The following is a 25,788-nucleotide window of genomic DNA, read 5'->3' on the forward strand; positions in this document are numbered from 1 at the left end:
GGTGATGACCATTAACTCTTCCAGTGAGTCGAATAACTCACTGTATCATGGTGCCCTATGAAAGAAAACCACACAGAGTCCAAGGACTTTTTTTTCATAAAAATCCTGCATTGGGTTTTTATTGAATATGTTTGCAAGAAAAAAAGAAGTGGGGCGATGTGGTGCGATCGGACATGGTGGCCCGAGGAGCGGAAAGAGAGAGAAGGTTGGCAAGGACAGCGGACCCCACTTGAGTGGGACAAACGCGTGGAAGAAGAAAATACATCTAACAACTACAATTCCTTATAGAGGAAACATGCTAATTAACTGATTACTAATCTATCATATAATTACAATACCCCCCCCTCCGCCTATGATCTCTGCACCTGATGGGTTTAGAGATGATGTCATCGTGCTCTATTTAAGACCGGAAACAGGTGGATTGCTTCACTATTCTGGCCTATGGCTCGATGGTGCTGGATGTAATTACCAGCAAAACGTCGTACTCAAATTGTCAATGTTGTGGATTTACTCTCCAACACACAGGTGGGCTGAAGTAGTAACTAACTGGCGCGTTGTTTACATGACAAACCTTATTGGCGGTGTCGAGTGGTGGAGGGTTACGACAGATTTATACTTAAGCGATCTCACCGAAAAATCTTTATTATGCATGGAGATTAGGCCACTTGCTGTCCTGTCTTCTGGAAAACCCACGTAGAAGGGAGTTTCACAACATTTTCGTGGTCCACCACCAACTCTGGCTGCCACCACAGTGCTGGATTACAGGCGTATGCCAATGTAATTTAGTTTTAAAAAAACGTATGCAGTATTATTTGCCTACGTCGAGTGGGGGTGAAAATGTTTTCATTGCTTATTAAAGTAGTCTGTATACTTTCTGACACAGTTTGCGGTCATGTGTCCACCGAGTCACTGACCGTCGATGAGGTTTTGAGCAGCTCATAATTAAGCCGGCGCTTGTTAATAACCTACGCTCCTGCTCATCGTCCCTGAATGAGCAGGCCAGAGTGCCCAACGTTCTGTCCTTCCCAGAACCCAGGAGCACCAAGTTCGGGCTTCAGCCTGAAAAATGTATTAATCCCCCACCCCCTCTTGTTACAGGTTGTACCTTGTGCTGGGTTCTTGTCAAAGTATTTAAAAAACAGTATATATTTTTAAAAACCTTATGGATAATATCGGTTGTGAAAGCCTCCCTGTTAAACTAACACACGGTTTATCTGCAAACTAGGTAATCTACCCGTGGACATATATATTTATATACTTTTTGCCGACGCATCCGCAGGTCATCTACGCGCTCAACACCAAGAACGACGAGCACGAGGCGGCCGTGTCGGTGCTCCGCGAGGCGCACGCCGAGGAGATGCAGCAGTTCGCGGCGGAGACGCGGCACCGCCTGCTGCGCTACCAGTCCCGCCTGGGCGTCGAGTCGGAGCTGCGCGAGAAGGCCCGCTCGCTGGAGGAGGCGCTCGCCAGCGAGGGGAGCCTCCGGCGACAGGCCCAGGAGCAGCTGGAGGCCTACAGGCAAGGGAGGCCGGGCGGCTCGTGAAGACGATCCGTTTAAGGAACGGAGGTTCGCCGCGAAGTTGCGTGCCGTTGTCCGAGACTTAGCCTTTCTAAAACCTGGGCAATTGCGTCGATCGAACGGTTGCCCGGGGCTTGACGACCAGTGCTAAAGGGATTCGCATTGCGGGCCCAGGCGGCGATGGCGTCACGCTGAGCGCGTGGCACCCTGGCCCACCGCCAACCGGGCATTCAATAGGAGTAAAAGTAACGAACTAAGCATAGTGCCTGAATGGGAGACCACCATTAATAACGGGTTGTTATAGGCTGTGAGACTAAATAAAGGGTAGCAGTGGGCAGTGCAGAAAACTCCATTGTCGGATTGTACTTCTGTGCTCCCACGTTTATGCTCGCCAGCTTCGCCAACCCGTGCTGACTGGCACGGTGAAGTATGGTAAAAAAAAATTCCCCACGTCCCGCACGGTTGTCGTTGGCGTGAGTATAATGGCTCAATAATAATGTTGGTGATGATAACAGAGTAAACTTGACCCCGGAGGTGTTTATTACCTTTTGCAAATGGCGCTCAGTATAGCTGGTAAAGCGCCAGCTAAAAAGACCACCCCAAGCTTGCTGCCAGTGAAGCCGTTGGTGTGTGGCGTGGCGGTGATGCGGTACGGCAGGCGGCACGTGGAGGAGCGCGACGCCGGCCGGGACGCCGAGCATGCCGACCGCATCCTGGCCCTCTCCACGCAGATGCTCGACATGAAGCGCGACTTCGAGGCCAAGATCCTCGGCTTCACTTCGCTGCAGGTCAGCGCGGTGTACTTTAACGGCCGAGCTATTAACAACCCATTCCGATGACATACGTGTACGTCATCGGCTTTTCTTCCGATTTCGTGCCGATTACGTTTACGTCATGGGAGCGGAATCGATTCCGAATGGAATCAGAATTAAAAGACCATGTGGGAGGGCGTGACAGATGACCTCAAAGAGTGCGGTCGTGTTGCTACGGTTGTCTGTGGTGAGTACAGTACAATGTCTTTTACAAACAGCAGCGCTGCGCCTCTCTAAATTAAATCACCGCTGAACCGCTTGCGTGTTCCGAGATTCAGCGGTGAACGGGACCCACCCTGCAACTTGCAGGAGTCTCGGAACGGGAAAGAGTTAACCATCTCCACGATTGAACGATGAGTTACAACTATTCAGGTTTGGGAATCGATTCAAGAATGGTTTTGTTCGACACTCCACTTCTTTAAGGTCTGTAGTGAATGCAGGATTTTGATTTAGGATAGTGACCATTCACTCCTACTATCACTGTATCATGGGACCCTGCGAAAAATATCCCATTGCCTTGTGACACTAGGTGTATAATAACAATCTTTAAACTATGTACATATATAAATATATGAATAAATATATCCTCATTTTAAATGTATGTATTTTTTACTTTTGCGCCATACGTAGCCATCCGTGCTAATCAGAGGTGCGGGGGAAGGACAACAATGTATCGTAGCTCGTGTGCAGTTGCTGGATGGATTGTGATATCGCAGGGCCATGAGTTGGTGATGGTTGAGGAAAGCCTTCATCCACCAGTGAATTGTTGATGGCTGATAATGATGGTACAATTGAACTCCGCACTCACAACCCTGCACACTGTCCTAGCCGCCCCCCTCCCCACTCCCTCAAGCTTCATTGCTGCTGTGCGACCCCCAGAAACGGCTGGAGGAGGAGAAAGAGGCAGCCCTGGCGGAGGCGCGGGCCTCCCACGACCGCGCGCTGCAGGAACTGGAGCAGGGCCGCGACGCCGAGCACAGCCAGATGGCCGCCGAGTCGCACGCGCGGGCCGAGCGCGAGCACGCAGAGGCCGAGCGGCTACGGGCCGAGGGGGAACGTCTGCGCGGGGAGACGGAGCGACTGGCGTCCGAGGTGCGGCGTCTGGAGGGCGAGCGAGAGGCGGGCGAGGCCGAAGTGCGTGCCGGCTACGAGCAGCAGCTGCAGGAGCTGCGCGGCGCCAAGCACGAGAGCCGGCTTGCCGAGTGGGAGGAGCACGAGCAGCGGCTGCGCCAGGAGTTCCAGGCCCACGCGGATGAGCTGCAGTGAGCGACTTGTGCCGTGCCGATCGTTCCAAGGGACACAAAGACAAAAGACAACAATCCCCCCCTATAGCCTTAACAGACCGTTGGGGCGCAAGTGCTGTTAGCGAGCACGGCACATGAGGGGGTGGGAGGCCACTATCACGCCCGGCCACCTCTGTCTCCCCAGTGGGGATGTTTACACATTGCACGAGGAACTCATTTGAAGCCGATTCTACCCAAGGGAGGCCCAGAACTAGTTCAGATATTCGTCACTGGTGTTGGACGTGAACGTTGATCTAACTCGGGTCGCCGTGTTCGTAGCGCAACGCTCCCCCAAAGGGACACACAACCCTGCTAACAAGCGGCCTAGTTTTGTACATGTGTTAACTAATAGGCCTGTGATGATGTGTCAATTGCTGTTGCTTGCTGTACTGCTGTCTCCTTGACACTCCGCAACACACCGGGTTTGCGATAAATCTGCGTAAAATCACGCGCCTTTGCGTCCAAAAGTGCTGGCTCACAGGCATTCCGTTTCACGCCGCTCATTGCTTGCAGGCGTGGCTGGGAGGCACGGGAGGTCTCTCTGCGGGGCTTCATGGAAAAGCAGCGGGCCGAGCTTCAGCTGAACCAAGCACAAGTCGCCACCTTCAGAGAGCAGGGGGAGCAGCTGCACAGGGACCTCGGGCTCGCACACGAGGGCAAACAGGTACACGAGGGGTCTTCATTAGGCGCGCCACGTGGGATCTTCGCGCCCATGATATTTACCAATGCCGTGGTATTTGCCATCCACAAACACATGGCAACGCACCTGGCCTGCGTTCCCTGTGCCATTTATTTAGGATGCGGAGAGACGCCTGGCAGAAGCCCGGCAGGAAGCATCCTCCTCTCAGGCCCGGCTCGCTGACACCCAGAGGGAGTTAGCCACTGTCCGAGACCAGCTACAGGACCAGGCCGCTCAGCTGCTCAGCAGAGCCAGTGAGTGGCCACCACACCAACATTACACTCGCCTGGCGCAAAGCCTCATGCAACCTGCAGCCTTTTGGAAAATTTCAAAATGATAATTAGATATTTGCCTTTAACCTGTAGTCCAGCATGAAGCAGAATTGTGAAAACAAGCTTTCGTTTAAACTGTAAGTCACGGACCTCGGGTATTCCTTCACCCATGTGTTTGCAATCGTATTTTTTTGGGTTATGGTCAAGTGCGACCATATTTCTGTTTCTTGTGAATCGGTGTGCTCCCATGGGCAGAGCGGATTGGCTCTCTGGAGGCCTCGCAGATGGCCGACCATGCGAACATACGGGACCTGGTGGAGCAAGCGTCCCGTCTGCGTGAGAAGCTGAGCCAGGCCGAGGGCGAGCGGACAGTTCTAAAGCAGCATGAGACGGTGGGGCCCTTTTAGGCTCTTACGGCCACAAGATGCATGCACGGCACCGCCGCATTGTTTTCCAGTGATAGGCCAATCGTTAGGTTTGAGTGTTTATGTGTATCATCACGTGAGCCAGCTTAGAAAGCAGCTGTACAATTTTATTTTGGTGAATTACTTAGTATCATGGAAGTACACGAACCAATTGGGTCATGAGAATAGCAGGCCATTAGAGAAGTAAAAACATAATCACGGAAATGCTGTTGATGCCACCACTCCATAATTTCTTTTTTTTTGCTAGATCTGGTAGTTGTTCCAGAGTAAAAATTATACTTTTTTAGCACCTTTGGGTGCCACTGCAATGCATGTCTACAGCCTCCCATCTTGCACACTACTATGCTTTCTCATTACATTCGATTCCAAACTTCAAAATTGCTTACACTTTCATCATCATAAATAATTGCGTAGGCAACGAATACCTGGTTATGCCAACTGGAGCGTCCACCTTCCACTGTGTTTGTAGAAGGCATACACTAACCTTCCATGAAATTCCAGCACCCTCCACATTTACAGGTATTCATAAGCTGGAATATTACCTTCAAACAATAAAAAAAAACTGACTTTGTTTGAATGATGCAAGGGCACAAGAAAATGTATCCGACCGACAGTGCCAATTCGCTACCCCCATCCGTGCATTGTTTCTCCCACCACCGATGGGCGTTCAGACGTTGCATTCGCTGGAGAGCGAAAAGCGTCTGCTGAGCGAGCGGCACGAGCGGGAGCTGGCGCGCGCACGTGAGGCCGCGGCGGAGGAGCGGCGCGCCCTGGAGGAGCGGCACCGCGCCGACACGGACGCCGCCGCGCTACGGCACCGGCAGCTCGCCGAGGAGGCGCACTGTGCCGCGGAGGGCGCTACGCGTGCCCTGCGACAGGTGAGCTTGCCGACCGTCGCTCCGCCTGGCCGATGCGACATTACAGCAGACATCTAAAGGCACTTCATCGCCTTTATCATTGTCATCATCATCATCGTCAGTCGTGGTTAACCCACCGCTGGATGAAGGCCTCTTGAAGCTGTCCCCATCTCCTTTGTTTTTTTCTTTCCCGTTGCTCCGCACCTCCGATTAACGTGGTTGGCTAAGTACGGTGCGAGAGATGTTCAACATACATGCATGCATCATTCACAGGTCTGCGATATAGGAGTTAATCTAATTGTATTTAATCGTACGTGAGCTGAATTAATTGCACAAAAGGGCAAGAACGCTGTTATGCCCACACAGACAGCTTCACGATGCCATCTTGCTGTACTGCCACATGCTGGCCAGCTCGTCAACCATCAACCCTTGCTTACAAAATTTAAACAAATTATATGGTGATAATGTGTAGGCAGTGATGCACAAGCAAACACAACAAAAATACTCAACATAGTTGTCAACAATGGTGTCTTAAAATAAAAAAATATATATAATCGGTGACATTTCAGGCAATTGCCCTTCTTCAAAGCACATGCCTCCAAAGCACTGGGTCACAGGAGTGCGCCACTATGTCTAGCCGAGAGTAACATCACCATCCCCTCCACGCTGTGACCTTCCCAGAGTAGCTTTTAAAAGTTTTCCACATTCTTTTAAGTTACAATTACGTGTTCGATTTGTTTACATGTATTGTTAAGTTCATGCGACGAGAACACAATAGAATTGTTATGTAAGGTTTGTTTCGGTCAGAGGCATTTAATTTTATTTAATCAACACTGGGTCGCCCGTGTGTATTTCTGAGCTGCATTGTTGAATGTTACCCTGGATTACCTCACTCGTGTGGTGTCCCACAGATGTCACCTACCCAACAAAGTCACCTGTCCTCACACGGCAACGCTGTGTGTTGCACTAAGTGCCTACTGCTGTGCTCCGGTTTTAGAACATGTTATTTGACTGCCACAGTCTCAAAACAGGATACAAATTTAACCCTCTTGCCTCTTCCATTGAAAGAGCCACTGTGGTATAGATACCAACACACTGCACTCACAGTTCATAACTACCAAGGTAATGGTCCAGGGCGTTAAAACCACATGCGACTTTATTTGCATAAAACAGTTATATTAATTTATTTGGGAAAGCCTCGCTGGGCATCAATACTATATTCCAGCAGGATCCTGCAATAGGGTGTTAAGTCACATTCTATGAAAGTGTTTTTCTTTTTACATTTGGAAATAAACCAAAATACCCAGAGAAAACCCAATGCATACGAGGGGCTATCACAACAAGGTCCACACGGTTCACTGCAGTAACATGAAACTGCCCATAGGTGAAATAACACTCAGAGGAAGTGGGATATGTGATGTTACGCGAGCACCAGCGTTTAAGTAGCACCCTAACTTTATAAGAGGAATCTGATCATCAGATTTTTTTTTTTATCTGCCAGGCCACACGAAGTTGCCAGGGCTCAATGAGGTATGTGGGTGTATATGTGTGTGTTTCCATGCCTGTGGAGGAATTGGAGGAGAAGATGGATCAGCTCAGGCAGCAGCTGGACACAGAGAGAGCCCAACTTCAGGAGCAGAACAGCGTGCACGAGCAGCTCACTGCTAAACTGCAGTCTGCCAACCAGGAGGTTAGTACGGTGCTCAACAATGGTTTGAAAACAAATTAAGTATCTATTTAATAATACAAACTAATGGAAGCTTCTACTTATGAGTTATGTTGCATGGTATATATTAATAGATGAAGGATCTTGATCAGGACACCTGCCCAAGTCTTCACAATGTTCAGCAATCCGAGGAAGACGAGAGTTATCTTTATTACTCACTTCATGTCTCTTGTCATATGCCAACCTTAGACTTGTCAACCCTCCCAATTTCAGCGGCAGGATGCTGATTGTTAAATACTTCAGAGGACAGCAATAGCAAAGCAAAAATTGCATCAAAGAAAATTCTGTATTCAAAAAATGTATAAAGTGGTATGATTTAGCTTTGAAAATCGGAATGCTGTGGAAGTGTAACAATATTTGCATCCTACCTCTTAAATTTGTACGGCTGGTAAGTCTGCAAACTGTGCCACTCATGTCTAGTGCAGGCCCATTTATTTTTTTTATTTTACGCTGTGATCTTGCTGACGTTTCTTAGTGGTGTCGGCATCGGAAGCAAGTGTGAGCTAAACATGGCCGTGGTACCCCCGGGCACCACCCCCTTCCCGCTGACCTCCGACCCCTCGACTCCCCGATTCCCCCCCACCCCCATGTTTGTTTGGGAGCAGGTGTCACGGCTGGAGGAACTGGTGCGCTCCGGCGAGCAGGGCCTGGGCTCAGCCACGTCCCACATCGCCGGGCTACGCGACACCGCTGAGAAGCTGCAGCGCGAGCTGGACGCCGCTCGCACGGAGCTGCACAACTCACGAGCCACGGCCGCCACCCTCCAGGTGTCAAGTGACCCTCGACCTCTCCGCCTCTCCTCTCCCGCCACGCGAAGACGGGGTTGCTTTCTAGCCTTGTTTATTTTTCAAAACGTTAACGCGAATTGCGCTGTAATTAATAGGCATGTGGGATGGAGCGGTTGTGCACTGATTAATGCATTGTGCTATGAATCCGGCAACCTGAGTTTGAGTACCAGCCACAGCTAACATCAGTGACGAGTGATATCGGAAACGGTCCTGCCTCCACCATGTCCTTCACCAGCCTGCACTGAACAGGATGGTGAAGTCCGTAAACCACTCCCCATGACCAACACATTGTGGGAAGGCCTTCATCCAACAGTAGATTGACAAAGGACAGTTTGGGTCAATCGTTAAATTCTGATTAACTCCTTCGGTCAGCACGTCATCAAATTTTCTCAGGGAATTAAATATTTACGTTTTCACAGGAATGATCTTAGTTGATGACACCACAAAATACCTTGGAAGTCATTTCAATTGATCTCTTATGAAATTGTTATACTGATAGGAAGGAACCTCCTGGTTACACCAGCCCACAGGGGATTATTGTGTCCGTCCGTCGTGCATCCAAAAATGGGAGGGGTGGGGCTGGGTGGAGAGGGGAGGGTGGGGAGGGGCTGGGTGGGAAGGGGAGGGGAGGGTGGGGAGGGGCTGGGTGGAGAGGGGAGGGTAGAGAGGGGCTGGGTGGGGAGGGGAGGGGAGGGTGGGGAGGGGCTGGGTGGGGAAGGAGGGGCTAGGTGGGGAGGGTGGAGAGGGGCTTGGTGGGGAAGGTGGGGCTGGGTGGGGAGGGGCTGGGTGGAGAGGGGCTGGGTGGGGAGGGGAGGGTGGGGAGGGGCTGGGTGGGGAAGGAGGGGCTGGGTGGGGAGGGGCTAGGTGGGGAGGGTGGGGAGGGGCTGGGTGGGGAGGGTGGGGAGGGGCTGGGTGGGGAGGGTGGGGCTGGGTGGGGGGTGGGAGAGGTGGGGCTGGGTGGGGAGGGGCTGGGTGGGGTGGGGCTGGGTGGGGAGGGGTTGGGTGGGGAGAGGCTGGTCACCCCGTGGTGCCCTTATTCAACTCAACGTTTAACCTACTCACGCCGGCTTGTGCCCGCCCTCACAGTCGGGCATATTTGCAGAATACACCACGTGGTGCCGCCGTTGACCCTGGCCATTTACCGAGCAACCCAACGTTCCTACCAGCTCCCTCCGCAGGAATGTGTTGCCCTTTGCAGTATGGTTTTCTTGAATACAGGCACTTATAAGTTCTGGCATAGTGCTGTGCATTAGTCTTCTGTAATACCCAACCAACTCTTGGCTAAATTCCAATTTGTGTTTTTGTGTATGTGCAGAAAAAGATTGATGAGCAGAAGCAGGAGCATCAGACTAAGGTCTCCACACTACAGGAGGACAGGAAAATCAAGCTGGAGCAGGTGACTCGGGACTTGGAGCAAAAATGGGAGGCGACTTTGAGGTAAGAATACAGGTCTGATGCATATTTAACAAATTTGAAAAAAAGTATCCGCATACATCGATTACGTAACACTCTCCAACATGTGTTTGTCTTTGGCAGTGTTTTAATTAGACGTATGTTGATTTATTTTAGATTTTTCTTGGTAGTAGTAGGGTTTTCATTTGCTCAGTATGTGTGTGTGTGTATAATTAATGTACAGTGTTGTGGGATGCTGTTGATGTGAATGACGCTATATAAAATTAAAGTATATTATTATTTATCCCAAAGTCGGCAACACGGCCAAAGCATTGTCTATCAACTATCAACTATTATTCTTTTACCAGGTAAGGCCCACTGAGCTACATAGCCTTTTTTCAGACAAGTGACCTGGCCACAAATGATAGCTCAAGAAAAGTGGCTTATCACGTGGAAATTTGTAGCAGTAGCAAAATACTCTGAACGCCCATTGATTCTAAACATTGAAGGAAAAATCAGAGGATCCGGAGAAAAATCACCATGACCACGGGGAGGACATGCAAACTCCAAATCTAGATGCGTCGGGCGAGGCGGATAACATCTCGCCAACGCGGCACCCCTTGCGATTGGCGCTGCCGCGTTGTGCCCGTGCCTCCAGGTCCAAGTGCGAGCGGCTGCGCGAGGAGCTGGAGGCGCAGCACGCTCAGAGCAAGCGCACGGCGCTGGAGCAGCTGAGCCAGGTCAAGGACCAGGAGCTGGCGGCCACGCGCGACGGCTGGCAGCGCAAGATCCAGGACCTTCTTGACCAGGTGACGAACGGGCGACTTGCCCGAGGAAACACCGCTCACGCCACATGCCTAAAAATGAGCCAGTCAGGCTTAGTTTGGTTATCTAACTATGGTGGGACGTACAATAGAATAATTTCAGCATGCAGGTGGGTAGTTTCATAGCTATCGGGGTGTTCTTATAGGTGTGCGATTGTTATTATATTCACATGAAGGTAATTGTGCTTTTGCAGCCGTCTGGAACGCTCTTCCTTTGGATATGCACTTTTAAATCTAGATTGAAAACTAATTTCTTCAGAACTGCTTTTTGTGTTCAGTGTTGTTGTCCTTTCCCCGTACCTCCAAATAGCACAGTTGGCTACGTATGGTGCGAAAGAAGTTCAACATACATACATACATATAGGATGCGGGAATTATAAATGCCCGCGATGGATAACAGCATTCAGTATTTTCTTGCCTATTTTTATTACACCTGCTTTGAGATGGTTTTTCAATATTTCAGCAAGTCATTTTGGACTGATTTCCTCCCCTTTCACTGCTGTATACTTCGAATGAGAAACATCCCAATTTGAGAAGTGAGGGCCGAACTGGTGATATCGATAGCTGATAACGTTTTAACAAAATACAGGTATGCATCAATTTCAAATAAATATAGTCCTGGTTGAACAAAGTAAAATTGTGTTTAATTGTTTTTTTTGTTGTTGCTGACAATAGTGCAAAGCAGTGACATGTTTTCCTTCTGATGCATAGAGAAAATCTCTAGGGGAAAGCTTGCAGAAGGCGATTGCCAACGTAAGTGAGGGCGGTGGGCATGGGAGAGGCATGTGCATGGGCAATGCATCATGAGCAAGCCTGCATGACCATACATTGTACAAAGCAGGTTAATTCGCACTCATGGATTTGATGTGCCTACAATTGCATGCATTGCATATGATATGTTTATTTGCACTTCAAGCGTGCCGTTCAAGTATTTGTTCTTGTTTGTGCTACTATTATTAGCGATGGGTTTTACTTACATTCATTACGAATGTTTTGGTCCACCCGTTCGATCGTTTGCGAATTTCCCATCGGCCCCGTAAGGTGAGCAACCCGGGACCGACATTCACGTGCGCAACATGGCTCATTACTTCCGACAGATCTCACTGCTCAAGCAGAACCTGGAGCTGCAGCTGACGCAGTCGCAGGACTCGCTGCAGCGCCTGCAGGCGCAGTACGGCCTGGAGAGGGAACGCACACGCGAGCACCTTGCTGACGCCCAGCGCGACTACGAGGAGCGTGTGGCCGCCATCGAGGAGAGACACCGGGCAGCCGCGCAGGCCGCGGAGGCCCAGAGATTGCGCAAAAATTCCGTGAGTCTCGTCCCTGCGTAAAACCAGTTTATTGGCACGGGTGCGCATCCTGCGTTGGAATGTTGCACAGTGGTTGCCACCTGGAAATCCAAGGTGTAGCATGGTTGGGTATGGGCCCCTGGTGCAAGGCATTAAATGCACCCCCCGCCTGCCCACCCAATCGAATATTTTTCACTTTTCATAGCCTGGCTCCTGGGCCTCTTTGTCCCATAGGCCCCCGGTGCACAAGCACCGCCTGCACACTTAACGGCTAAGCTACTGATCGGTCTGTTTACCGCGACGCGTGCATGAACGTGGAACGAGGTGCATCCCTCGTGCGTGACAACGGTCCGCTTCAGGAGCTGGAGGAGCGTCTGGGTCGGCAGCGCGAGGAGGCCCTGGCGGCACTGCGGATAGAGCATGGCACTGCAGTGGCAACCCTGCTCGATCGCACCCACGGCGAGCTCAGCGCGGAGCGGGAGCGCTGGCGGGAGAAGAAACAGAGGGAGCTGGGTACGCGGCGCGGATGTGCGATTTGTGCAGCTCATGTGCACACACGTCCATCCACACATATATATACACAGACATACCCCATACAAGCAGACTTTACTTCTCCGTAAATAAGAGGCAGTCATCATCAGCATCCATGATCATTTGAACACGTAGGATTTTCTACTTAGACGAAGGACTTCCCAATCCGTAGCTATGTCACAATCTATTGAGCACCTACACAAAGCATTTGTACATATTTATTAGAGATTACACTGTGGTTTTGTGCAATGATGTGGTCTATAATGATGGTCATGTGACCTGTTCCACAATATCCTCCTCTTCCCAGCCTTTACGCTCCAGGCAATGCCACATAGTTCACAGGCACCACCTCGTGGCAGAGCGCTGCACATGGCCCTCTCAATATATTTATTTCTCCTGCTTCTGCAGACAAGCGTATACTTACACCGTTAAAAGAAAAGAAAATATGTAACAGGCGACGTTTTCGGGCAATGACTCTTCTTCTCAGAGCATACAAATTATTACCTCCAAAGCGCTGGATTGCAGGTGTGCGCCAACTGGCCCAGCTAAATACTTTACACACGTAACGTGCCCTGCTTCTTCCGTGTGAACATCGCCATCGGGTGCTTGCGCCCCCTATAGAGGCGCTGCGCGTGGAGCTGTCCCAGCAGCACGTGGCCAGCATGGAGCGGGCGGGAAGTGCGCACCAGCAGCAGCTGGCGGCCATCCGTCTCGAGCTTGAGCAAGCGCGGACAGCTGCCCGCCTAAAGGTCAGCCTCTGCCCTCTACCTCTCTCTCTCCGTGGGCTGCACCACATCTGTTTTGCGTGCCATGTGCATGATCGTCTGTGGTTATGCATAATGAGGGAGTGGCAGCCAAGGAATGGAACGCGTTCGAGTGCACGTCCACCAAGGAGGTGGAATGCTGAAAACAGTTCACGTGCGGGTTTCTACTGCTTTTCAGCCATCAATTAACTGCTGGATGAAGGCTTCCCTAAGCCATCGCTAACTCATGGCCGTGCGATAGAACAATCCATCTAACACCTTTGCCCGCACCCCCGATTAGCACGGTTGGCTATGTACGGTGCGAAAGAAGTTTAACATACATACATCCATACAGGTGCACGATGAATTTTTGCATCGCAGGATTGTCAAGAGGTGGCAGCTGCTTGTAGAAGCCTTCATCCAGCAGTGGATTGATCATGGCTGATGATGATGCACTGAGTTTCTAGATGTTTCACAGTTATTGTTAATGTAACTACTGGGATTAAGTCGTGTGTGCGTTTAGACGTGTTACAGCTCCATGATAAATGGCCCCACCATTCCCAGCTCCATGTTCAGATAAACAATCCTATCGCACTAGAGAGCACATTGGGTTGGTCAGAGCAATGGACGCGTCATACCCTTGCTGATCTTATATATTATACTATTAGTGTGAATCTAATGTAAATCTCTCTGCATACATCGATACGTTTGAATGAATGTGAAGGTGGCTAGGTGGCTCATGGGTCAGAGTGCTGCGCTGGTACGACTGGGTTCAAGTTGGGGTTCCAAACGTTGTGAGTTGATGCTTGACTGAAAACAAATTTATTTTTAACTGCTTTTTGTGTTTAGTGTGCTGTTCTTCCGCTGCACCTCCAATTAGCACGGTTGGCTACGAATGCACTTAGTATGCTGTTAGTTTGGTCACGGTGACTTAATAAGAATAACATGCCATGACATCACATTTGTATCTGCAATTAATTTGGCTACATTTCAGCTCTGAGAATTAAATATATCGGTTTGACTGTCGTTCAACTAATAATACTCCTTTTGGCAAAGTGGGTGGGAAGGTAATTTGAAGGGATCTTGGAGGTTAGTCTGTGATATCCGCTTCTGTGGGCCGTTCTCTAATAAAAAGGGTCGCATTGCTCTGCGGGAAATTTGAATTGATACTACGTCTCATTCCATGACATTGATGGCACAATTAAGTAGGGAAAGTGACAAGAATTGTAAGAATTTTACATGAATATCGACGTGTAGCATGGTCTGGCTCCTGACGCATGGACTGTCTCGCCCAGGAGGAGGAGCGTGCACGCCTGGCCGAGAGGCTGCGGGATGAGGGGCAAAAGCAGGAGCGGTTGTTGGCTCAGCTGGAGGCTGAGGTGGCTCGGCTGCGGGGTGACATTGCCAGCATTTCCAGGGAGCTGGAGCTCAAGGGGCAGGAGGTGCTGAAGATCAGGAGTGAAACTAACCAGCAGATCAGGTGAGAGTCGCACGGTTCTACACCTTATTTTATGTCATGTATATGCATGGAGAACTTCTTTCACACCGTACGTAGCCAGAACCTTGAGAAATGGCAACTTCTTCTGGAGGTCTTCAATCAGCAATGGATTGATGATGGCTTATGATAGTGATTAATCATTTTCCTATAAGGTGCTTTAATCACTCACTAAATCAGGGTACAAGAGCAGGAGTCTGGCAGGAGGCTGGAGATGGAGATGAACCGGTTGAATGCGGAGCACCTGCGCAACAAGCAAAGCATGCTGGGAGACTTCAACCAAGCCCAGGAGCTGCTCAAAGACAAGATTTCTGTATTAGAGATCGCGTGAGTGCCTACTTGGTGCTCGCTCCTCCACAAACACACCTGAATGTTAAGACTGTAGAGTTTTTTGGCGGGGGGGGGGGGGAGGTGTTAATATCTTTTGTCAAATGTCATGCAGTACGTGTGAATAGCTGTGATATGTGGATATACAGGAAGGCGCGCTTGTTTGTATTGCTTAATACAAAGGGATCTGTGAGCCACACACTGTGCAGAAGTGCGTTACGACCTTTGAAAGATTATGTTAAATCCTGATGCTGATTATAAACTTGATGCAATCCTGAATATATATTTTTTTTTAACACGAGCTATTGTAGCATAATTTTATTTTAAAGGGTTATTTATGGGCATGTCACATTCTGTCCCTTCTACAATTCAGGGAATTGGCATCAAAATATAATTTATTTAGTTTGCCTTTCTAAAATCTACGGTTATATCAGTCAGTAGAATCTAAAGTGGCACAAATATATATGATTTCAAATCATCTGGTCTCATGTGTATGATTCGTTACATGATTCGTGGAGTGTAAGATTCTATTTCAATGGATTAATGGCTTGGGCATACGTTGAGAAGACACAAAGCAGATGGAATCAAAAAGGCTCTGCATATGCCACCAGTGTTGGGCACAGGAGTAGAGGAGACTGAGGGTGATATAGATATGTGAGCCGGACTCAGCGAGATAAACACGGACAAGAAGTATTTGGAGAAGGAAAATCCAAGCAGCCGAGCCTCACGCAGTGCATAAATTAAACGTTTGGCTTCGAAGAAGGGGACGTTAAGTGCTTGTGCGTGCACAGGATCGAGGAGGCACAGGAGCGGTATGAGCGGAGGGAACCTCGTCCCGAGGACCTGACGATCATCTCGGAGCTGCGGGCATCTCTGTCCGACCGTGAGCTGCTGATCAAAAAACTTGTGGTGCGTTTGTGTGTCTATCTCCTGTGGTAATTTTCACAGTTATATATGCATATGAAAAATATATAAACCATCTGTCCTTCATCCCTGCATGTTATCGACCCCAGCAATGTTGAACTTCCACAGGAGGAGAAGAAGTTTTACCAGCTGGAGCTGGTGAACCGGGAAACGAACTTCAACAAGATGTTCAATGCTAACCCGACTGTTGGGGTTATCAATCCTCTCATGAAGGTAACTTCTTGACATTTTCCTGTGCTACTCGGTTATTCGGATTTTAAGGAGTCAATACATGTGCTCATGGCTCAAAGTTGCTCATAAAATGAATCACTTTAATGTACTTAGTGACACAGGGAACAGTAGAACTGTATTTATTAAATGCCTTTCACAGCTTTTACCATCATTCTTCCACATCATTTTTTTAAGTGACTGGAAATGCATTGCCTGTTCTCTGCAAATCTTTTACATTTATCAAACATTTGATTTCGAAAAGTAGGTTGAATGAACAAAATCCCTTTGGCTTATGATAACACGTGAAAAAATGTAACATGTTTAATATGACACTCAAGAAAGTTCAAAGCTGTGAGGGGGGGGGGCATCGTTGTTGCGTGGAGGAGGCCGGCTGTGTGAGTGGCGGCATTCGCGTGTCGTCGTACAGCAAAAGAAGGGCTCGGAGAAGCTGCCCAACCGGTTCACGAGCGCGCCAAACCTGAGCCAGCTGGAGGCAGCGCACTCCAGCTTGGCGGCAGGCAACGCCGTCAACCAGGGCGGCGGTAGCATGCTGCCGACAGCCTTCTCCAATGGGCCGAGCCGGCTCAGCCCCATCCCCAGCCTGCCCACGCACGAGCGAGCGTTCCCGCTTGCGCGCCCGCTCCCTCCGCCCGCAGCCATGGTATCGGGCGACCACAAGAAGTCGCTCAGGTAAGTGCCCCAGAATGAGACAGATTGATGCAGCGGCATAGCGTGGATGGGGCATGGGCCCCGATGCAGAGAATGAGATTGGCGGCCCCCTGTCTAATTTTTGCCCTCTTCGTAGCCCGGCACTTGGGCCACTGCGGCTCGTGGGCCCCGGTGCAGTTGTACAGCCTGCACATTCAATAGCTACGCTACTGGATTGAAAGGATGTAAGGAACTAGAGGAAATGAAAGGGAGAGGATAAGCACGTGTTTACCTGGCCTTCTTTGAATCTCTGTCTCCAGCTCTTCTGGTGCAGATGTATCGCCTGCGGTGTTTTTTGTGGCCATATTTAAGATACAAAGGCCTTGTGTTGAATGCAAAAGTGCGATGATGGAATAAACTAGCTGCTGCTCTATGTGTGTGGTGGTGGGATATGTTAACCTTTATATTAAAAGTTGGTCCCTCCACGAGCCGGACTGCATGCATGCATTGCTCTGCTGTTAACTGCCTTTGCCTTCCCCTGCCTCAAAACCCACCACGTTACCCCCTGCCCTTCCCCCCCTCCCTAGATTCCGGGCGGTGCCCCCAGCGCTGCCCGTGTGCTGGGAGGCTGAGCCGAATTCCCCTGCATCCTGACCCTGCGCTTTGTCCGTTGTGAAGACGAGCTTGCACGTGTGCCCTGCACACCATTAACCTGGGCTCCCAGCCTCCATAACAAGCACTATTATATGTTTTGTGAAACCGCATTGGCAGTGATGGACAAGCACAAATAAGAAACAAAAAACTCGAGATATTCGTCAACAAAACTGCCTTAAAGTGGGAAAAAAATAACGTTTTTGGCAATGGCCCTTCTTCAAGAAGGGTCATTGTTTGAAATGTCACCTTTAAAGTGTGTTTTTCCCTTTACAGGGCAGTTGAGTTTTTTGTTATTTTAACAAGCACTTGCTTTGCTCATCAAATTTAGTCAAACTCTGGAACAGTTACAAGCATTTGACTATAAGTGTTCGTTCAAATGAAAGACACTTTTGCAAGTCACGTATTTTTTTAGCATGTCTTCCATTGGGGGTTTCAATGACCCAATAAAAGGTACATGTGAACGGGTCAAGGTTAAGCCGTGTTATCTTAGAACCACCCCCTTAAGTTTCTGCCAAAAGAGGAAGCACTACAAATATTTTATTTGCTTTCATGCCTGAGTGTGCATGTGCATGTTTAAACATCAAAATGATGTTTTACTGTGATTCGCATTATGTGAATTACATTGTCTAAGCTCATTCACCTTTTATTGCTTCATAAATTAACAGAGTATGAAGCTTGTAAATTATTATTTTAACTATCTGAATGATTTTGATATGCTACTGTATTGAATGTTGTAACTTTGCACAAACGTTAGCTAGCTCTAAACCTATTCACCTCTTTTTGGGTTGGGTTTTTTAAAACAAAAAATTATTTGACTACCCCAAAACACATTACACTCTACTATGGTATGCAAAAGTGCCTGTTTGGGAGTTTGTTAATGCATGTGGTTTGATAATTGCTTTTTCAATAAACTGCAAGGGCATGAACAGCTTGCAAGGTGTGGCTGGTGTTTTTTTTCCCCCTCATATTGGTTTTAAGGTGACAATTCATTTTAACTCTTGCTCGGTCTTCTACTCATTGCACAAGTTAATATCGATTAATCAAGTCGTGGTGTGTAACACTATACCGTCGTCATGCTAACATGCTACAAAGCTATGTTTAAAAAATATATATATTGTTTTTAACCGGAACGTGCTGTGTTGGTGCATACACGTGGTCTGTCTTTACTCCCCTTTCGTTTTTAGCTCCATCCCGGATGAGGCCGCTCTGGAGGTTGGATGTGACCCGCAGCGCGAGGAGTGGTTTACACGTTATTTCTCCTTCTGAACAGTGCTCCCACCAGCTGCCGCCCAGCATCAGCAGGGATTTTCCACTTTTTTCTACGTGGTTTAATCCCCAAGCATGAACTACAACAGTGTTCATCGGGGGCTGTAAATAGTGTAAAAAAAACTAAAGATGCGTTGAAAAATGTGTTAATATAATAAAATTGTCATTTTGATAATATGTGCAGTGTTACGCTCAAGTGAATAGAACTAGTATTGTTACAGGACGTGTATGTTTAAAATGTTTTACATAATGCTGTATTGAAAACCTTAAAGGACTTTATTCGTTGCCAGACAGTATTATTGCTTCGTCGATCATTGTAATGTATGTGTGTTTAATCTAACCACTTGAAACAACAATAATGCATACAAAATACTTATATTTATAAAAACACACTGTAATATTTGGTGCATGTACACATGCAGATGTCATTGTGTATTGTATGATGTCCAGGGATTAATTTCAGCCAGGTATGTCTGGGTCAGCGATCCAGGAGATGATTCTGCATATGCATCCAGCATACTTCTCTGTGACCATGACTACTAGCCTATCACGTAACCACTCCAGTCTACTAACGACCCAGACAATATTCAGTGAGAAAAAAATGTACATAATGCTGTAATATAATATTCCGTGAGAAATTTAGCCCTGCTGATGCCTTAAGTCATGTATTTTCCTAGTTTGAATTCAGCACAACTCATAGATGTAAGCTGGTCCTCTGCATCGACGTTAGGTGATCCACATGGAGATGGGTATCTGACATCAGTGTATTTCCAATATAGTATACACACTACGGTACACTTAACTGAAGTTACTAGACTGTTTGATTTTGATGCTATACCTTCAATGTTTTGTACAGCTGACATTTAATATTTCCTTAAAATAGAATGTTCGAAATTATGTTTTGCTGTGAACTACTATAGAAGGATAACTATGCAGTGGTAGGAATTTAAATGCTTGACGTTTGCACATTATTAGGTGGGTGCTCTTAATTGAATGCCATAGCAAATATTTCTTGTTGCATTTGATGCTTTGTATGAAGAGAAAACAAGCGTGCTACTGCCAAGTCTACTGACTATGAAATTTAATGTCAATGCATGAAAAAGATCAACAGGAAAGCGATGTTGTAAACAGGCCTGTACGCAGTGTACCTCCATAACCACGTGTACTGTCGGTGTAGCAAACATACAGTGAGGGAAAAAGTATTTGATCCCCTGCTGATTTTGTACGTTTGCCCACTGACAAAGAAATTATCATTCTAAAATTTTAATGGTAGGTTTATTTGAACAGAGAGACAGAATAACAAAAAAATCCATAAAAACGCATGTCAAAAATGTTATAAATTGATTTGCATTTTAATGAGGGAAATAAGTATTTGACCCCTCTGCAAACCATGACTTAGTACTTGGCAAAACCCTTGTTGGCAATCACAGAGGTCAGACGTTTCTTGTAGTTGGCCACCAGGTTTGCACACATCTCAGGAGGGATTTTGTCCCACTCCTCTTTGCAGATCTTCTCCAAGTCATTAAGGTTTCGATGCTGACGTTTGGCAACTCGAATCTTCAGCTCCCTCCACAGATTTTCTATGGGATTAAGGTCTGGAGACTGGCTAGGCCACTCCAGGACCTTAATGTGCCTCTTCTTGAGCCACTCCTTTGTTGCCTTGGCCGTGTGTTTTGGGTCATTGTCATGCTGGAATACCCATCCACGACCCATTTTCAATGCCCTGGCTGAGGGAAGGAGGTTCTCACCCAAGATTTGACGGTACATGGCCCCGTCCATCGTCCCTTTGATGCGGTGAAGTTGTCCTGTCCCCTTAGCAGAAAAACACCCCCAAAGCATAATGTTTCCACCTCCATGTTTGACGGTGGGGATGGTGTTCTTGGGGTCATAGGCAGCATTCCTCCTCGTCCAAACACGGCGAGTAAGTTGATGCCAAAGAGCTCCATTTTGGTCTCATCTGACCACAACACTTTCACCCAGTTATCCTCTGAATCATTCAGATGTTCATTGGCAAACTTCAGACGGACATGTATATGTGCTTTCTTGAGCAGGGGGACCTTGCAGGCGCTGCAGGATTTCAGTCCTTCACGGCGTAGTGTGTTACAAATTGTTTTCTTGGTGACTATGGTCCCCGCTGCCTTGAGATCATTGACAAGATCCTCCCGTGTAGTTCTGGGCTGATTCCTCACCTTTCTCTTGATCATTGCAACTCCACGAGGTGAGATCTTGCATGGAGCCACAGGCCGAGGGAGATTGACAGTTATTTTGTGTTTCTTCCATTTGCGAATAATCGCACCAACTGTTGTCACCTTTCGATTTAAAGCTTTCGTGACTGCAAGGATTCATCTTCTTTGGTTCTTTCGGTAAAGTCACGTAAAATGAGAATAAAATAAATTGATAAAATAAAATAACAAAAAAACGTCGTGAGAATTTTATTGTGTTATTTTATTTTATCAATTTATTATTTTATTCTCATTCTACGTGACTTTACCGAAAGAACCAAAGAAGATGTTGTCACCTTCTCACCAAGCTGCTTGGAAATGGTCTTGTAGCCCATTCCAGCCTTGTGTACGTCTACAATCTTGTCCCTGACATCCTTGGAGAGCTCTTTGGTCTTGGCCATGGTGGAGAGTTTGGAATCTGATTGATTGCTTCTGTAGACAGGTGCCTTTTATAAAAGACACCTGGGAGCCATAAATCTTTCTGATTGAGAGGGGGTCAAATACTTACTTCCCTCATTAAAATGCAAATCAATTTATAACATTTTGACATGCGTTTTTCTGGATTTTGTTGTTATTCTGTCTCTCACTGTTCAAATAAACCTACCATTAAAATTATAGACTGATAATTTCTTTGTCAGTGGGCAAACGTACAAAATCAGCAGGAGATCAAATACTTTTTTCCCTCACTGTACTTGTCTGGTTTGGCTGTCACAAGAACCGCGTTCCTTTGAAACCCCAGTGCTGTGCTTTTCCACAAGGATCCATCCTTGGCTCCCTTTGCTCTCAATACATATCCTCCCGCTTGGCAAAATAATTTTCAGTTCTTTACGTCGACCGTCAACATCCAGCTCTACTTCGCCACCGACTCCACGAACCCTTTGTGAAAAACACTGTGCTCATTGAGGAGGAGTTGGCAAAGCATCCCAATGCTAAACTCATGAAAAAGAGTTGAGAATCAGTGAGGCTGTCATGGTAACATATAAACAATACATTTATTTGCCTCATATGGCATACACGATACAACACGTGAACTGATGTTTATATACAGGTCTGGGGATATGCAATTTGAGATTGACCATGTTATGAATGGGGAAAACTGAAAATCGTCTGGTCACCGGTTGGTCTGTTGCAGTAGTGGCCAATACTTCACTCCTCGTCCACACCTGGATCGCAAGAAGATTTGTTTGTTGATCTCAAGATCAAATTAGAACAATAACATCGGCATTTAATAGCGGCGTGGGTCTTACCTGGTAAAATAAAAAAAAATTGTTTAGTGGCTTTGGCCACATGGGCGACAATATTTTCCTTGCAGGCGGGCACGTGACTCGCAGGTCAGAGTCACGTGGTGTGCTGAAGGTTGAGACGCACGCGGACCTCGGATATTTGAATTATAATCTATAACCATCCGTTGTTAAAAGTACCAAAAAAAATCACACATTCAGCTTAAGTAACATAAATCTAGAGTTAATGCTAGAATGCATTTTCGTGTGTTGTATTGTTGGCTAAATGTTAAGTTAATATAGAAAATTCTAGTTAATGAGCGGTTGGAATGTTGCGTAAAGCTAAATGTTTAACGATCGCATAAAGTAGCTTTCCTCGTTTACTGAAAATGTTTTTTGTCATTGTAATTGTTGACCATAGCTTCCTGGTGAATCGATTATCTGAACCGGTCCTGGTTCTCCCCTAGGTCGACTCAACCCCAAATGAGTACCTGGTGTGCTGTGGTGTAAGCATCGCCACTGGGGAGACAAAGGCGGCCGGGCGTGGTGCTGGCCACCAACCCCCTCGTGTGCCGTGCCACTAACAGCACTTGCCCGAACAGTCTGTTACAGGCTATACGGGGGATCATTGTATTTGGTGTATTGGACACCACTGATCTATTGTGTTATTAATTGAATATTTTTGCTCAATTCTAAGATGATAAATGCGATGTATATACTATCTCGTTGCTACAAGTGGACACGTGTATTCAATGAATAAGTGCACACTTTGTATATATTGTTCTGTGTAGAAAATTACCCGGCATGGTATGTTTGGATGTCAATAAAATCAAATTGTTTTCGTGAATGTTTTTGGTGTGGGGAATCAAGTAATGTTATTACATCAAATTCGACTGCTCTGTTAGTCCAAACTCGTCTATGTCTCCCCAGATAGAATTACCGTATATAAAGGAACCTGAAAATTTCTTTGCATGTATAACTGTGCTGTAAACTCGGGCAAAAAGAAAACGTTGAACGATTGTTTGGTACTGAACTCAATAGAATATACATACAGATTAATACTAATAACCCAGATAATGTCTAAACTTGCCTGAGTTTAAAGAGGAAATGCAGGACTGTAATATACAATACCTGTCAACCCCTTATTAGTGCCCTACCTTATTAGATCCATTCAGACCTTATTGGTCACCCCGTGGCCCTTATAAATCTCAACGTTCATCCTACAAAGTCTCATCACAAAGGAGAAACACAAATATATGTTTTTGTTGCCCGTATTGAAAAGTCTGTCTGCCGTATGGACATGAAAACTAAATTTCCCTGTAAAATAATACGGGGTAAACCGTAAGGGTTTACAGTGTAAAATAGTGGTGTGTGTGGACCAATCAGTTTCAAAGACAGTGCATATACTATCAGAGTATGTTTTTTGTTTGCATTTTTACCACAAGTATTGTGGTTAATGCAGACATGATTCCTTGTACAAGTTTTCGGTTTGGTGTTAACACCTTAAATTTTGATTTCAAGCTTTCGTGACTGCAGGGATTCATATTCTTGGTTCTTTCGGTAAAGTCACGTAGAAGGGAAACAATAAAATATTTTATTTTATTGTTTAACTTAACACTTGTTTTGTTGCCAGATAAAAGGGGAAAAACCTATTATTAGTGGTGTGTAGTCTAGAGTTTAAGTTTTCGTGACTGCAAGGGTCCATACTCTTTGGTTCTTTCGGTAAAGTCACGTAGATGAAAAATAAAAAGAATAAAATGAAAATAACTAAATTAAATCACGACGTTTCGGGCGCAACACAAGCGTCCGTCATCAGGTGGGAAAGCCTTGGGTCTGCTGCTGATGCAGACTGTTAGTTACTGTTCGTTATTTTCATTTTATTATTTTCATTATTATTTGTATTTCTCATCTACGTGACTTTACCGAAAGAACCAAAGAGGAGTGGTGTGTAGTCTATTGTAGTGGTGTATAGTGTATAGTAGTGTATAGTAGTGTAGTGTATAGTAGTGTATAGTGTATAGTAGTGTATAGTGTATAGTAGTGTATAGTAGTGTAGTGTATAGTAGTGTATAGTAGTGTATAGTGTATAGTAGTGTATAGTAGTGTAGTGTATAGTAGTGTATAATAGTGTATAGTAGTGTATAGTAGTGTAGTGTATAGTAGTGTATAGTAGTGGTATATAGTGTATAGTAGTGTAGTGTATAGTAGTGTAGTGTATAGTAGTGTATAGTAGTGTATAGTCGTGTGTAGTGTATAGTAGTGTATAGTAGTGGTATATAGTGTATAGTAGTGTATAGTAGTGGTATATAGTGTATAGTAGTGTATAGTAGTGGTATATAGTGTATAGTAGTGTATAGTAGTGGTATATAGTGTATAGTAGTGTATAGTAGTGGTATATAGTGTATAGTAGTGTATAGTAGTGGTATATAGTGTATAGTAGTGTATAGTCGTGTATAGTAGTGTATAGTAGTGTAGTGTATAGTAGTGGTGTATAGTAGTGGTATATAGTGTATAGTAGTGTATAGTCGTGCGTAGTGTATAGTAGTGTATAGTCGTGTGTAATGTATAGTAGTGGTATATAGTGTATAGTAGTGTATAGTCGTGTGTAATGTATAGTAGTGGTATATAGTGTATAGTAGTGTATAGTCGTGTGTAATGTATAGTAGTGGTATATAGTGTATAGTAGTGTAGTGTATAGTCGTGTGTAGTGTATAGTAGTGTAATGTATAGTAGTGGTATATAGTGTATAGTAGTGTATAGTCGTGTGTAGTGTATAGTAGTGTAGTGTATAGTAGTGTAATGTATAGTAGTGTAATGTGTAATGTATAGTAGTGTACTGTGTAGTAGTGTAGTTCGTATTAAATCTTGACTTAAAGCTTTCGTGACTGCAGGAATTCATATTATTTGGGTCTTTCGGTAAAGTCACGTAGATAGGTTGAAAGAAAATAACAAAATTACTTGAAAATAACAAAAAACTACGTGTTATTTTCTTTTAACCTATCTATCTACGTGACTTTACCGAAAGACCCAAATAATAGTTTGTATTAGTGTAGTGTATAATGTATAGTAGTGGAGTGTGTGGTGTATAGTAGTGTATAGTAGTGTAGTGTATAGTAGCGTAGTGTGTAGTGTATAGTAGTGTAGTGTTTAATGTATAGTAGTGGAGTGTGTGGTGTATAGTAGTGTAGTGTATAGTAGCGTAATGTATAGTAGTGTAGTGTATAATGTATAGTAGTGTGCAGTAGCGTAGTGTGTAGTGTATATAGTAATAGGTTTTTTTACCTTTTTATCTGGCATAAAAACCGACACCTTTATTCAAGGCATCATGTTTGCAATAACCACAACACAAGTAGTCAAAATGCAAACAAAAGAGACAACTCTGATAATAATATGCACTGTTCTTGAATTTGATTGGTCCACACCCGAGACGGCTTTTCTTAAAGCCTAGTCTCCACTGGTGTTGGACCAGAAGACGCCAAAAGGCGTACAACTCAAAAACAGCGCACCATCAGAGTATTGAGAGCTCGGGGTAAGCACTTACATTATGAGACCTCCTTTGCCAGTAACAAGATATAGTAATAGGTTTTTACCCTTTTATCTTGTTACTGGCAAAGGAGGTATCATAAGTGCTTACCCCGAGCCTTCAATACTCTGATAGTGCACTGTTTTTGAGTTGTACGCC

The 25,788-nt window shown here is 46.2% G+C and overlaps 1 protein-coding gene across 3 annotated transcripts in view; it reads left to right on the forward strand.

Moving 5' to 3' along the window:
- Positions 1-22,953, forward strand: part of FAM184A (family with sequence similarity 184 member A) — a 53,720-nt gene extending 30,767 nt beyond the window's left edge. The window contains exons 2-22 of one of the 3 annotated variants that reach the window (XM_032952339.2): positions 1,280-1,518; positions 2,178-2,307; positions 3,211-3,593; positions 4,128-4,278; positions 4,412-4,547; positions 4,821-4,957; positions 5,662-5,868; positions 7,418-7,537; positions 8,179-8,340; positions 9,677-9,798; positions 10,412-10,562; positions 11,289-11,330; positions 11,675-11,887; positions 12,226-12,379; positions 13,019-13,146; positions 14,436-14,620; positions 14,816-14,962; positions 15,754-15,871; positions 15,995-16,099; positions 16,524-16,786; positions 17,332-22,953. In XM_032952339.2, coding sequence (XP_032808230.2) covers positions 1,280-1,518; positions 2,178-2,307; positions 3,211-3,593; positions 4,128-4,278; positions 4,412-4,547; positions 4,821-4,957; positions 5,662-5,868; positions 7,418-7,537; positions 8,179-8,340; positions 9,677-9,798; positions 10,412-10,562; positions 11,289-11,330; positions 11,675-11,887; positions 12,226-12,379; positions 13,019-13,146; positions 14,436-14,620; positions 14,816-14,962; positions 15,754-15,871; positions 15,995-16,099; positions 16,524-16,786; positions 17,332-17,398 — 3,360 coding nt within the window. In that variant the 3' untranslated portion in view covers positions 17,399-22,953. The remainder of the gene's footprint in view (positions 1-1,279; positions 1,519-2,177; positions 2,308-3,210; positions 3,594-4,127; positions 4,279-4,411; positions 4,548-4,820; positions 4,958-5,661; positions 5,869-7,417; positions 7,538-8,178; positions 8,341-9,676; positions 9,799-10,411; positions 10,563-11,288; positions 11,331-11,674; positions 11,888-12,225; positions 12,380-13,018; positions 13,147-14,435; positions 14,621-14,815; positions 14,963-15,753; positions 15,872-15,994; positions 16,100-16,523; positions 16,787-17,331) is intronic. The other 2 variants (XM_032952338.2, XM_032952340.2) reach the window with 2 other exon arrangements.
- Positions 22,954-25,788: the final 2,835 nt, after the last annotated feature.

This window comes from Petromyzon marinus, chromosome 11, assembly GCF_048934315.1.
Source record: "Petromyzon marinus isolate PM22_M1 ecotype Great Lakes invasive population chromosome 11, UKy_Petmar_22M1.pri1.0, whole genome shotgun sequence".
Taxonomy (NCBI): Eukaryota; Metazoa; Chordata; class Hyperoartia; order Petromyzontiformes; family Petromyzontidae; genus Petromyzon; species Petromyzon marinus.